We start from the raw sequence: 14,715 nt of genomic DNA on the forward strand, positions 1-14,715 counted from the left end.
GGATGTGACTCAGTGGTTGAGTGCCCCTGAGTTCAATCCCTGCTACTCCCCCAGAAAAGGTGTGCTGTTTGCAAATTAGCTGTGTTTGCCTGCTGATTGCGCCACTGCTCCTTCACTGCTGTAGAAACATACACTTCATCGCCCACTTTGCTGCATTCGGACATGGCTATAGGAAGAAAGGTACCACAGTTAACATGACAAGTCAGCCACCCCTTTCTCCTTGTTTTTACAGGCATGTTTGCCACCGTCGCAGGGATATCCCAGCGTGCTCCCGTGCACTGGGCGGAGAATGTCATTGGGGCAGCTGTTTGCTTCCCATATGTCATAGCGCTTGATGACGAGTTCATCACAGTCCACAGCATGTTGGATCAACAGCAGAAACAGACCCTGCCCTTTAAGGAAGGCCACATCCTACAGGACTTTGAAGGTACCTGTTGAAATCTTAAATAGAATTATTTATCAAATCTTTTTTTTTTTTTGGTGGGAAGAGGCTGTCACTCTATGTAGAGTATATATGACAGTCTATCTTCTTTATAAAACTGAGTAACTATATGATATTAAAATATTATTTTAGTATACTTAAAGTTTCTGGTGATTTTTGCTTCGTTCCTGGTTATATAAATAAAAATGACTTTGCAAAAACAAACAAAAAAACACCTTTTTGATGTTTTTTTTTTTTTGGTAAATGATCTAGGGCCCTTGGGAAATGGGCCTCAATCTGAGCATAGAAGAAACACAAATGACTGTAATATAGTGTTCTCACTTCAGGTAGTGCAAGGTTGAGATTTTAGTCAACAGCTAGAGTAGTTTAAGAGTTTGACAGACTTGGAATAAGGCTCATTGGGTGAGCAAAAGAGGAGGCACTGCCTGGAGATCTCAGGGAGGGCTTCATGAAGGGAAGGGATTTGAGCCAGACCTTTAAGGATGGGAAGGAGCTGGCCAAGCAGATGTGGTGTGAAGACCCTTCCAGGAGACAAAAAGACCTGTGCAAATCTGTGCAAGAGGGAATGGGGAGGGACCAGAGACCCAGGCCCATCAAGCTCTGCACCGTAGCAGCACTGCACTGTGTAGGTGGAAGGGTGAGTGAGCTGAGGCCGAAGCCCACCGGGGCAATTAGGGAGCCACCTCATCTTGTGCACCAGTTAAGAGATTTGTTTCACCTTTTCTCAATTTTTATTTTAAACACTTCCAAACATACAGGAAAGTTGAAAGAGAAACAAGGTGAACTCCCATAAACCCTTCACCTAGATTCAGTACTTGTTAATGTTTGGTTAATTGTTGAAAGTAAGAGGAGGACGTCATGAAATTTAACGCTGATGTAGGTCAGTAGGCGTCTCCTAAGAGCAAGGGCATCTTCCTCCAATGCCACACTGCCATGTTCATAGCCAAGAACATGAGCATTGGCTGTGTGGTACCATCTAATATCCCCCCTGTATTCAGATTTCCCTACTCGTCCTAAGAACTTTCTTTGTTATATTTTCTTCAAACACAGGAACTATTCTAGATTTTGCATTGTGTTTGACAGTTAAGAATCTTAGTTCACCAAACGATGCCCTCCCTGTATCTTAGCTGCAGGGGACATAAACCATATGAAAGAGTCCCCAGTGCAAAGTCGCTCACATTCTAGGTGGAGGACTGAAATGTGACATGGAGTAGAATATAAGGCATCCCTTGGTATCCTTGGGGACTGGTTCCAGGACTCCTCTTGAATCCAGAATCCAGAAATGCTCAGGTCCTGTATATAAAATGTTCTAGTATTTGCATAGAACCTGTACTTATCCTCCGACATAATTTAAATAATCCGTAGATTACTTACAACTTCTGATACACTGTAAATGCCATGTAAATAGTTGTTCTTTTTATATTTGAGGGATGAAGACCAAAAAAAGTCTGTACATATTTAGTAAAGGTGCATCCCTCCCCCATTATTTCCCTCCCTGGCTGGTTTAATCCATGGATGAGTGACCTATGGATACAGATACCATTTGTGTAGCAGTGTCGTGAGGCTTTGTGCATTGAGTGGTAGAGGTGGGTACAGGGAACTATGGACATAGAAGAGACTGCTGTAACCCACCTGGTGTGAGGACAAAGGAAGGCTTCCTGGAAAAAAATGACACCAAGCAGGGAAGGGGCAGAATCTGCTAAGAGCTTGAAAGAAACTACTTTAGTCAGAATACAGAAGGCAATGGGACTGGGGTTGTAGCTCAGTGGTAGATCACTTGCCTTGCATGCTTGAGGTACAGGGTTCGAATCTCAGCACTACATAAAAATAAAGAAAGAAAGAAAACAGAAGATAAACAAAAAGACCCATTAACTACTTCTAGTACACAGGTAAGCTTGGATGAGAGTTTCTTGGGCAGGAAATCAAATTTAATTTGAAAGCACAATAGTAGGAGCTAGTCTTGGTCTGCAGTCCTGACTCTTCTGTGGGCGACCTGTGAAGGGTCTCACAGTCCAGAAAGGACAACAGTGTTGGCCTTGAGTCAGGTGAACTGGCAGGAAGGTGGGGAAATGATGATGCTAATGGCAAAAATTGGAGGTATTTGGATGGAAGGTGAGCATAAAATATGAACTCATGGCTCAAAATGTTGTATTAACATCTTAGTTCTATATTAACTGACTTGAAAGGAAATTTTTAATAAATCTTACATGAAATATATCATAATTATTATTGACAATGTTTCATGAAAGAGCTCTATAGCTTAATTTGACCCCATGTGATGTTTTTCCTACACTGATTTTAAATTCCCCAGCATTTTTTGATAGAAAAAGGCTAAACAGCAGATGTTATTCTTTGGAAATAGAGTATTAAGAGTTGATCCCTTTTGCACAATCGTTAGTGTGGGCAGGAGAAAAGGGAATCATTATAATTTATAATTTCTGTAAGAATTCTATTGGAAAAACCGGTGAAATTGATTAACAAATCAGATAATGATCCATTTGAGGGAAAGCAATACATTTTCTCGCAGGCGGTGTTTTTTCCCTTCCCAACAATGTTCAATTTCTTCCCAGGAAGAGTGATTGTTGCCACAAGTAAAGGAGTTTACATCTTGGTTCCATTACCTCTGGAAAAACAAATACAGGATCTACTAGCAAACCGAAGAGTGGAGGAGGCTTTGGTTTTAGCAAAAGGAGCCCGGAGGAACATTCCGAAAGAAAAATTTCAGGTTTGTAATTAACTGGTCACAAGAAAGCATGCCTGTCAGCCACGAGCGAGGGAGCATTTGGATTCAACTCCTCGCCATCGGCCTTACTGTACACCAGACGGTACACTTTGCTTTCGTATCTGCTATTTAATTTTCTCCACATTTTGCACCTGTTCAGCGTACAGATCAGTGGAACAGCTCCACTAGGGCTGTGCAGCACTCAGATAATCAGGTTTTGAACTTCTGACTTAATTCCTCCTTCTTGATACACTAAGTTGTATTCTTAACCGATTTAGTCTTCAGTGGAGCTTCCTAGAAGAATCAAGACCATAGTTCCTGTCAGCCAGAAGAGTGAGGTCGGGCTAATTGGGCTCTGATTTTTAGACTTTGTGGAGCAGGTTGAATTGAAGTTGAGATTTCTGTCATCTATAGCAGTGCTTTGCTAGCCCTATTGTTAAAGTGCTTATTTGAAGGAACCAACCTAGTTGATTTCCTTTGGAAATAACTTTTAATGCATTTAAGAAACATTAAATATAATGGGTTTGATAAATGTAATTGATAGATGTCAAGTTCCCTGGGAATTATTACTCAATCAGATGTAGGGTGTTCGGGCCTACATATTTGAGAGTGATAAAATAATGGTGTGCATGCACTTCATACAGTTATCCAAGTTGATTATTAAAAGTTCTCACGAATTAGTAGGGTTGGTCAGATTTCATACATGATCATGTTACAGCTATGGAACAACATGGTATGCTGGGGCCGCAGCTGCTCCATGCAGGCAGAGGAAGCTTTTCAAAGTGAACGCAGAACAGATGTGTCATTTCCAGCTACGGGATTTGAAAATGGGGATACCTTTTCTCTGTGTAAGCACCACTGAGTTTTTCCGTCTTTGTTCCCAACTTTTGTTGGAGACTGATCTGTTAGCATTCAGCAGGGGGCAGCAAAAGCAAGAAGAAGAAGCTGCTGTGTGTTCACGGGCTGTTACTGTGCTGGACACTTAGGTGATTTCGCCTCCACTTTGTGCTGTGCCAGTACTGGTGCCAGGAGGGCAGGATGCAGGGCGGAGGCAGATCCCCAGGCTGCTGCTTCCTGTTGGCTCCTTCTGTCGTCCCGTGGAGAGAGGCCACACGTGCTGCTGTCTGGGCAGTGTTGGGGAGCAGGGTGCACCAAGGTTTTCAGCGGCTTGGGGGAGGTATCTACGGACATACTTTTAAGTGGGTAACATTTTCTTAACGAACTTTTCAGTGTTCAGCCTTCTGTATCTGATTTTTGGTTTTCTCTACTTTTTTTACCATGAGTAGAGAGATATACAGACAACGCCTCGTAAAATAATCAGTGTCTTGCTCTCGAGTCTGGTATCTCAGGGTGGTTTTTCCTTTCTCCCCTGTTCCCTGCCTTCTCCCTGGATGTCTCTGAAGTCATACATGAGCCGTAGAGATACATCTTCAGCATTATAGTGAATACAGCCTTTATTCTCAGTTCCTGTTGTTACTGTGGGTGTCCAGAAATTTCTCATATTTCCCCTGAATCATGTCAACAGCCTCTTGCTTATGTGTCTGTGGTCCACCCTGCCACCACCATAGGAGTGATCTTGCTCCATGTGACCGAATCCTTAATATAATCAATGGGTAAGTCATTGGTAAAGTCCAAACCCTTGAAGTGCTCCTTAGTCTGTCTCTATGACTTCATCTTCTGTGGTTCCCCTCACCCCTATGAAACACATGTCTAACCCCTATTTGGCCACCTCAAAAGGAAGAAGACAAAGAGAACAACTAGACAGCATTTTAAAATGTTGTTTATTTTATCCTCAGAAATATTCAGCAATAGCCAGTGTTTGTTTGATAGAGAAGCCCCACGTGCCTGGCAGCCAGATCAGCCTGGCCTGTGGATACTCTGCTGTGAAGTCTAGGCCAGCCTCTCTGCAGCCCTCTTGCCTGGCTGGCCTGCACCTCCCCAGTTCCAGAATGTGCCATGCACTTCTTCACTTCCCCCTCTCCTGCTTCTTATTTCTCAGTGTCTGTGCCGTTTTCCATGACCAGTGTGTACTTTTCTACTTGATAAAATCCTGTTTCAATATCTTGCACTAATCTGGCTTTGTCACTAAGCCTGCCCTTCCTTCCAGGCAGAGCTGAGAGCTCTTCCCTCCTCACTTCCACATGACAGATATGGTTTGAGCATCCCTAACTCCCAAATCCAAAATCCAAACTATTTTTAATGCCAGTGTAACACCGCAAGTGGAAAATTCTGTACTCAACCTCATGTGTTGGGCCCCATTTAAAATGTTGGTATACTAAAAATATTGTAGAAAATCGCCTTCAGGCTATGTGTATAAGGCATATGTGAAACATGAATGAATTTTATGTTTCGGCTTGGAATTGCCATCCCCAGAATAGCTCATTATGCATATGCAAATATTCTGAAATCTGGAACAGTTCAAAATCTGAAACACTTCTGGTCCCGGGCATTTTGGGTAAGGGATACTTACCTGCATTGGTGTGTATCACACTGCCTGTCATTATTTATCAGTGTGCTCCTCAGCTACGTACCTTTCCCTCCCCAAGAACCTAGGTAGAGTCTTCCCTAGGAAAGAGTCAGTGAGTTCACAACTCAGAGCTTTGAGCTGATCTCCCAACAGAGCTGTGATATAGTGGAGCAGAGTTTTTGTATGAAATACAAACCAGAAAAGACAGTAAGACAATATTAACCCCAAAAAGATCTAGATAAAGTTTTTCTTCAATGTGTGCATTTTAAGGATTAGATGCAACTCATAGCTAGGTGCATTGTTTTTGTGATTTTAGAATGCTGATGATCTGGCAGAGAGGCCGGAGTCCAGTGGACTGGTTCTACACCACCATGCCCCTTTTTCTGCATTTAAAGCAGGTACCAGTTCTGCTTCCCTGAGCTCTGACCTAGTGAGGGGGTCATCAGAAAGTTTAACTGTGGGACTCAGATTATAGGAATGTTTCTTCTCGAGAGTCAAAAGGGTCAGAGAGCTACTTAGAACTGTAGGAAAGCAGGGCTTCTATTGTATTAAGCATGAGGATGCAATATCGAAAGAGATGGTAAAGAGACATTGGTCTTTATGTAAGACACAAAATTTCCTGATTTGCGCCATGTGATAGGGAGGGTGCTTATAGTTAAGCTTGAGCTCTGTAGAGTTTTCTTTCCATCTCCTCTAAAAGGATTTCATATGTGTCTCCAAAAGCCAGGGTGTCCTGTTTAACAGTCACCCCTGTACCATCCTCCAGGGTACCCCGGGTCAGCACTGTGCACTTCTAGTGGTGGGACCTGCTCAGAGCCCACTCACCCTACCCTAGTTGTCCTATGAATATTTTTGACTTGCGTTTCTTTTTATCCTTAGGGAAAATCCACTAGACTGTATAGGACAAATACACAATAGGAACTGCCTCAAAAAAGAGAAAACCAAAGGAGTTTGGTAAAATTGATACCATTAAGGTGACAATTAGAATAAAGAACACAAACACATCAAAAGAAGACAAAAAATGAAGGAAGGAGAAAGAAGGAAAGAGTAAGAGCTGGGGAGGGGAGAAGAAGTGCAAATAAAACAGAATCTGTAAAAAGCAGGGCAGGTAGTGAATAGGGGAAAGTAGAAAAAGAGAGACTTCTTTGAATATGCTTTATTTTGTCGTTTTGACTACTGAGCTATACTAATAGTTCACAGAATTACAAAACAAATTAAAATTTAAAAAGCAATTCCTACAAAAGAAAAGGCAGGTGAAGGAAATGAACCTAGCTGTGCACATCAGAGTTGATGGCAGAACCGCCCAGGGACTACCCCAAGTCATTGGAAAGCAGCCTGAGCTTGCCTTGCAAGACCTTGGGTTTCCTTTTCACAGTAGCTTTTAATGTGGGTGTGCTCCCTCTTTTCCTGTGCCCACCTCTGCTCAACCTCCTCACCTTGGGAACCGGCCACTTGTCTTGCTTTTGGGTCTGTGAGTTCCTGGCTTCCTTCCAGGTCAGGACTTCTCAGGTTGTGTTTCACCAGATACTTAAGCAGGGATGGTAACGGGTGCAGACTGCGAAGAGGCTCTGTTTTGGCAGGCTAATTAACTGGACTGATAACTCAAGGTTTGCTCAGAGCCTTTAGTATACCCATCCTGTGATCCTATTTTATTACATTTTTATCTTTCTGAAAATCCTAAAATGTATAGGGGTTTAGGTAGGTCTGTGTGTGTGTGTGTGTGTATGTGCATGCACACATATGTATCTACCAGCTTAGGTGTGAGGTAGGGTGTGTTTTGACATGAATCTGAGTGGTCGGTTCCACACCAGGAGTGGGCTGTCCTCTGGGAGTTGTTAGCTGGTTTGTAATGACTGTGTTTGGTGGTTTGCCTTCTTGGGGCTACAGTCAGTGTTGGTGAGGAAGGGCATGTCCATCAGCCCTGCAGACTGAATAAAATTATCTATTGACATCCCTCAGTGTCCATTGGGGATTGGTGCTAGGAACCCGCTCAGATACCAAATCCATGAATATTCAAGTTCTTTTGATAAAATGGCTGTTGTTTGCACAGAATCTATACACGTCCTCCTGTATACTTCAAATCATTTGTAGGGTTCCTTGTAATACCTAATATAGTATAAAGGCAATGTAAATTATAATTGACAAGAAAAAATGTACTTGTTCGGTACAAATGCAATTTTTTTTTTCCTGAAATGTGTTTGATCCACAGTTGGTTAAATCCATAGATACAGAATCCACAGATATGGAAGGCTGGCTGTGCTCCCTTGAGGGGGAGTGGGATCCAAATCTGATCCTATAAGTAGGCTTTTCTGCCCTCAAAAGAATCTGTTTTTCAGTTGAAAACTCCTAGAATAGGTCTGAGGTGGTTTTTGTCATGAAATCCCTCAGGTCTAGTTCAGGTGACCTACAACCTCCCATCCCCAACCCATCCCAGGGTTAAGGAACCAGTGGTGGCTGGGAGAAAAAGGGCCATGGAAGGAGACAGGGCCTGCTAGAGCCATCGTGGTCCCTGTGTGTCTGCTCGTCCCCCAGCTCCCGGGTTCTCAGGAGCTGCTGCCGCGGTGCTCACAGGGTCATTGGATTGGTTTTCCTCCTTGGAAAGCCCCTGTTGTAGCTCGAGAAACAGTCCAGTCTGAGTCCTCCCTTGGTCTGCTGACTTCCTGCAGACTTACAAGGAAACATCTTCCTGCCTACAGTAAGTGACCCCTGTGGGTCCCTGTCCTTGCCTCGCCACTCATTTCTGTTACATTTGGCCCCATGAGCAAGTGCAGCTGCCAGAGATGCCATGTCTTGGGAACTAGCACTTGTCACAGTGAAGAGGTCTGTGCTGCCAGGGTGGGATTATTTCTGCTGCTTGTAGAAAGATTCCTATTAAAACATCCTGATTTTCTTCACCTCTTTCTCTTTCATGGGAAAAGGATCTGTGCACCCCACTTCCCTCCAATACTCATAGATACAGTAGAATCAAGCAAGTGGTCTTGAAAGGATGATGGAAAAAATTTAGATCCTGGCATTAGTTAGGAAAGCAAACTGCAGGCCCAGCCTCAAGAGAGAGAGAACATTTATTGAGTGCTTACTGCATGCCAGGTCTTGTTGTGCACGCTGGACACAGTGAGAGTCTTCCTCACCACAGTTGTGAGGTGGACCCTGGTAAGATGCAGGTACAGCGTGAGGGATTGAGGGGCTTGCCCAGAGCACAGAGCCAACAGAGGGCAGAGCCAGGACTCACACAAGGACTCATACCCCAGGGGGCTTCAGTCTGACCAGCAGGTCACCACAGAAATCAGAAACCTTTGGCTGCTATCAAGTTCACTAAAGAAAGAAAAAAAAAAAACTCTGCTAGGAGAAGCTCTTTCTTTTTTTCTGGGGATGGTGGAGGTAAAATATACATAACATAAAATAGACCATGGCAACTATTTTGAAGTGTGCATTTCAGTGGCATTAAGTGCATTCAGTGTTGTGCGGCCATCACCACTGTCCATCTGCAGGACATTTCATCTTCCCAGGCTGCAACTCTATCCTCATTAGGCACCGACTCCCCACTTCATCCCAGCACACACATGCCCAGCCCCAGCAGCCACCCTCTCCCTTCTCTCTCTATGTGTTTGCTTACTCTGCGTGCCTCATACGAGAGGAATCATACGGTATCTGTCTCTTTGAGTAGCCTGCATCCGAATGCCCTTCCTTTTTAAGACTGAGTAACATTCCATTAGTTCGAGAAGTTTCTTTTTTTTTTTCCTCAGGCAAAGCATATTCATGAAGAGCCATAGAACAAACTACACTTTGAATTTAGTGCTCCAAGAACTGTTCGCTTCAGAAGCTTTTGTGTGATATCCACCTTAGCCAGTGCAGTCTTGAACAGGCTTAGAAAACTTTGCATTAGACTCTTCTGGCTTCATAAAATTTCCAATTCCCCAAATCACAAAAGTTAGAAATCTCCATTCATATGTGTGTGTGTGTGTGTGTTCGCACGTGCACGCGTGCATGCATATATAGAGACAGACACAGAGTCATTGTATGTATGTATGTGGGGTATATATATATATATATGTGTATGTGTGTGTGTGTGTACGTGTGTGTGTATGTATGTGTATATATATATATATACACATACATACACATACACGTACACATATCACTCAGAACTAACATGGATTTTAACTTCAATTTCTACTCCCAGAATACACATGACCACTTTAGTCTGACTTGAGTGTTGGGCCCCAGCCTTGGGGCAGAGTAGATACTAAGTGACTCCCCAGATGTCTGTTTGTCTGAATTATGCTCTACCTGGGGATTTTGATAACTTCCTAAAACTAAAGGATGAACTAATAACAAAAGAAGAAGAAGAAAGTCTTTGAGTTAGCTGTAGTGTTAGAAGCTAAACAGACATGCAAGGGGTGCCTTCACCCTAGATATAAGCACCAGGGACATTGAAACAAAGGATGATACAAAGAACAACATCACATTCTACCTAAAACTCTTCCCCGTCATTCCCATGTACTCACCCTTCCTATCCTTTTCCCATGGTCATATATTTTACAACAGGTTTTGTAATTGGTATCACCTGAGCAGAAAGCAAGAAGAGGTGTCAGACACCTGGAAATTAGGCACCTTCAAAGAACCAAGAATTGGTTGTACTTGCTAAAGTTTCTAATCAGGCATTTGTAGGTAAAATTTGATATTGTTCTTTATATTGTCCTTCATTTCAGTGTCCATGGGGCCTAAATCCAAGATGAAAGAATATTTTTGCATGCTCCCTCCAAGTCTGCATGTATCATTCTCAGACTAGGATATAGAAAATAGCACTCTCTCTTAGTTGGTTTTCTTGCTCTAACAAAATACCTGAGACATGGTAATTTATAAGACTAGAATTTTATTTGGCTTATAGTTCTAGAGGCTTGGAAGAGCATGGCACTAGCATTTGCTTGGCATGTGGTAGGCCTTCCTTGCTACATCATAACATGGCAGAGGGCATCACATGGTGGGCAGAGCAAGTGCTACTTCAGGTCTCTTCCTCTTCTAATGCCAAATGAGGGCCTCACCCTCATGACCTCGCCTAATCCTAATTAATACCAAAAGACCTCAACTCTAAGTGTCATCCACATGTGTACTTGGGGGTTAAGTTTTCAATATAGGACCTTTCAGGGCACATTCAGACCATAGCATTCCTTATTTGTGGAGATTAGGAGTGTTAGTAAATAATCTCTATTTTCCTTCAGGTAGTGGGAGAGTAGATGACATCTGAGTCCTACAGCCATAGGGAATGGATTGCCACTCAGCCGATGTCTCATTGACAAGCTCAGGTGTGATTGAGAATCCTTCCTGCTGCAGGAATGGCCTCCCTCGTTTCTACTTTCAGAAATGGACCTGGCATTCCCAGGCAACAGAACCTTGGCCTGCTATCTTGGCTGAGTGTTGGGTGGTATAATTAGGTCTGTCTTTAGGTCAGAAATAGCTGGTTAGGGGAAGAAAAATAAAAGCTGATGGAGATAAGAGAATATCTACTGAGGTCCCGGGAGGAACTGTCGTAATACTTTTGAGAGCTCTGTGATACTAGTGAGCAGGGATGTAGCTCAGTGGTAGAACATTACTTACTTTGCATGTGTGAGGCTCTGGGTTCCATCCCCAGCACTAAAGGAAAATAAAATAAAATAAAACTGTAGTGAAAGTCCTTTTAAAGCTAATTTGAGAGAACAGCATTGTTCTAAAAAAGCAATAACAGAAAGCATTGGCCTATAGAATCTGAAAGATCTGGCTTTGAATCACAGCTCAACCATTTATTACTTGAGTTACTTTGGCCTAAAAACTTAACCTCTCTGAGCAGAATTTTCTTGTCTTTAAATTGGGGAAGGTGAATGACAGTGAGTAGAGTTTTGTGGAAATGGACCACATAGTCCTTCAGGTCCATCAGCTCTAAATGGCAGATTCAGCCAGTAGTATGGGGATGCTGAGGTGTGTGCCTTGGGTTGGGGAATTGATGGCTTGTGGAAGAGAGTGGTGGATTAGAAGGAGGAAGGATTAAGGTCAGAGAGAACAGTTAAGACACAGCCAGGTCTTTAGCTGGGAGGACAAGGGCTGGACTATGGATGACTGATGTGAGAAGAGAGTGTCTAGAAGTCATTTCAAACTGTGAGCACACAAAAATGAGAAGTTGGGCAATGACAGGGAGTGGGTGGGATTGATGCCCCAGGAAGATTCTAGAAGCATGTATTGCTGTTGCTGCATGTTACAGAGCAAAGGATCCTGTGGTTGAGGAAAGCAGTATCATAGTGAATCAAACCAGTAACTACACCTTGGTTGCAGGAACTCAGACTGCCGTCTGCTGTGGGCGGGGTGTTCCCAGGAGAGAGTGCACAGCATTTCCCTAGCTCTGGCTGAGAGAGCCCAGGCATCTGTGTGGTCATTAAACCTTGTGTCCTAGGGCTACTCTGGAAAGTGTGGATTTTGGAAGAGCAGGAGGGTGGGCGGCTAGCTCCTAGACTGCCAGAAACCCTGAGTTGTTCTGTCCACCTGAGCAGCCAGAGGCAGAAGCAGACATTGAAGTCCTGCTGTTTAATAACGAGGAGAAGATAAAGCCATACAGTGAGGAAGGATTGGAGATTTATGGACACAAATCCATGAAAACACCTGTTAATCAAAACTATTCAGAGAAATCAATCAGGGGGCTGAGGGTGTAGCCTAGTGGTAGAATGCTTGCTAGCATTCACGAGGCCCTGGGTACCATCCCCAGTATTGAAAAGAAAAACAAAGTTGCATGTGCACTGACCAAATGCGGGCCTTTTTTTGTACATTATTTCATAAGCAATATGGCATAACAGCTATTTACATAGCATTTGCGTTGCATTTGGTATTATAAATAATCTAGAGATAATTTAGTATACAGGAGGGTGTGCATAGGTTCTCTGGAAATACTGTGCCATTTTATATAAGGCATCCTTGGATGTTGGTGTATGTAGGGGTCCCTCAGACTAATCCCTCTTGGGCACTAAAGGGTGACCGTGTATATAATTTCATATATACTTTTTCTCTAACTTGTAACTTCCTATTTCTGTATAATAATAATCATTTAGCTTGAGTTGTGGATTTGAAATTTAGGTTCCTCTTTCTCTCTCTCTCTCTCTCTCTCCCTCCCTCCCTCCCTCCCTCCCTCCCTCCCTTCCTTCCTCCCTTCCTTTCTTCTTTCAACAGTGCTGGGCTAGGCAAGTGCTCTACCATGAAGTGATACCTCCTGCTCTCTGTGACGGCCATGAGGTGTCTCTAAGAAATGAAATCTGTGTTTCCTTCCAGGTCATGTACCGAAGGATTCTGCAGCAGGCGGGCTTTATCCAGTTTGCACAACTTCAGTTCCTGGAAGCTAAAGAGCTATTCAGGTAATTTCTGGTGTCAGTAGCAAGGCTGCCTTGACAGTGTCCCCCTGTGCTCAGACCTCCTGCTCCTGTGACATCCTGGTGGGACATGCTATAGTGGTTAGCTGGAGCTGCAGATGGGGTGGGGGGGCTCTCACCTCCCAGGCTGGGGTGGGTCCCAGCCTTAGGTGAAAGGGCCTAGTTCTAGGTAGGGTGAGGCTGAGGATCAGCCTAAGGCAGTCTGTGAGGAGAATTCTGTGGAGGAGGCCTTGGGGCTGTGGCTGCCCGAGGAGGAGTCTGAAGGGTGCTCATGTGAGGATTCTGAGGAACCACCTATTTGTGCTTCCTTCTCTCCGAAGATTTTATTAGATTCTGAATTTAGAAAAAGCAAGGGCTTTCTGGAAAAAGCTATGAAAATTTTTCATTGTCTTCTAAAGGCTTTTGAAGTGTGATATTCCTGGTCAGTTCTGTTAGGAAGTTGGAAGCTGAGTTTTGTCATCGGGAGTCCCTGGGCATTGTGATTAATGCTGTACCTGCAGGGAGCTCCCCTGAGCCACTTTTGCCATTCATCACTTGTGCCCATCTACAAGCACACCCCTTGCCCTCACACCTGCTCTTCCAGCTGCCCTTGCTCTGCCGGGGTGGGGTGCTTGGTGAGGCAGATTCTCAGGAAGGTTGTTCAGCACTGCCTGAGAGGTGAAATTATACACCCTTGAACACCCCCTGAAGCCCCGCCCCCTGAAGCCATGCCTTCCCAGTGACTTTTCCCAGCACCTCACTAGAACAGAGTCTGCAGTTTATAGCTACCTAGCAAACGAGATGTAGATCATTTGCAGCTCGGTGATGACTTGAGGGGAACCCTGTCTGTGTCATACCATCTGTTGCCCATTCTTGGAGATGATCGCGTATAACCCGCACATGTACTGACATCTTGCTCACAAAATTGGGTGTAGAGAATGGATTTCTATGTCAAGACTCATTCTGTGAGTAATGATGACTGATACCACTTTTACTCCTACAAATCCTATGTGCTGCTACCATCTGTTCCTAGAGAGATCAGTGGCTTCGGGATTTAAATAGATTCTTTGTGACTTTGGACCTCAACTCTTCTGCCATTCCTTGTTTTTTCCTGCAATGTCAAATACCTCCTCATTGGTATCATGGTGTGTTTATCTCCAAACATCTTCTTTTCCTTGTGGGTCAATCTGAGACAGTGGGCGAATAGCCATGGATGCATGGTCTCCTGTTTTGATAAGAGTGTTAGGTCGATGAAGTGACTTAGGAACAAAGCACCAAGCAGCCCCCCCCCCCACGAAAGAAACACCGATAGGGCACCGATGGAACTGCCTGTCAATCAGTAGGGTCTCCTGGCCAATCCTGGATCTTAGTCAGTTCCCCGTCCAACTCCAGTGGGACAAAGGACTCTAAAACCCCTTTTCCTGTCCCAAGCCTTCCCTTCCTGCCCTGAGCCCCGTAGGACTCCAGTCTAGTTGAGCCCCACGCGGTTTCTCCTCAGACCCTCCTCTTGCTCTGTTGGTCTGAGGGTTCTGCCCAGGAGTGGGATCTCAATAAAGCCTCGTTCGGCAGCCTTTTAAAATCTGCCTCCTTTTGGTTGCCCCCGCTGCCTGACCTTACAAAAAAGAGAATAGAAGTTGGGCCTGTCTGTCATTAGGACAAGGTTCTTTCATACATTAGCCTCTCAGTAGCTCCACTTCAGGTTGACTGCTGCTCAGTTTTT

At 44.0% G+C, this 14,715-nt stretch overlaps 1 protein-coding gene across 2 annotated transcripts in view; it reads left to right on the top strand.

Moving 5' to 3' along the window:
- The window catches only part of Tgfbrap1 (transforming growth factor beta receptor associated protein 1), a 60,823-nt gene that overhangs the window by 23,635 nt on the left and 22,473 nt on the right, over nt 1-14,715 (top strand). For both annotated transcript variants that reach the window (XM_046423305.2, XM_046423304.2), the window contains exons 3-5: nt 233-427; nt 3,013-3,167; nt 12,919-13,001. In XM_046423305.2, coding sequence (XP_046279261.1) covers nt 233-427; nt 3,013-3,167; nt 12,919-13,001 — 433 coding nt within the window. The remainder of the gene's footprint in view (nt 1-232; nt 428-3,012; nt 3,168-12,918; nt 13,002-14,715) is intronic.

Source organism: Marmota monax, unplaced genomic scaffold (genome assembly GCF_021218885.2).
Source record: "Marmota monax isolate L192 unplaced genomic scaffold, Marmota_monax_Labrador192_F-V1.1 WCK01_AAM20220418_F8-fsc00271, whole genome shotgun sequence".
Lineage (NCBI taxonomy): Eukaryota > Metazoa > Chordata > Mammalia > Rodentia > Sciuridae > Marmota > Marmota monax.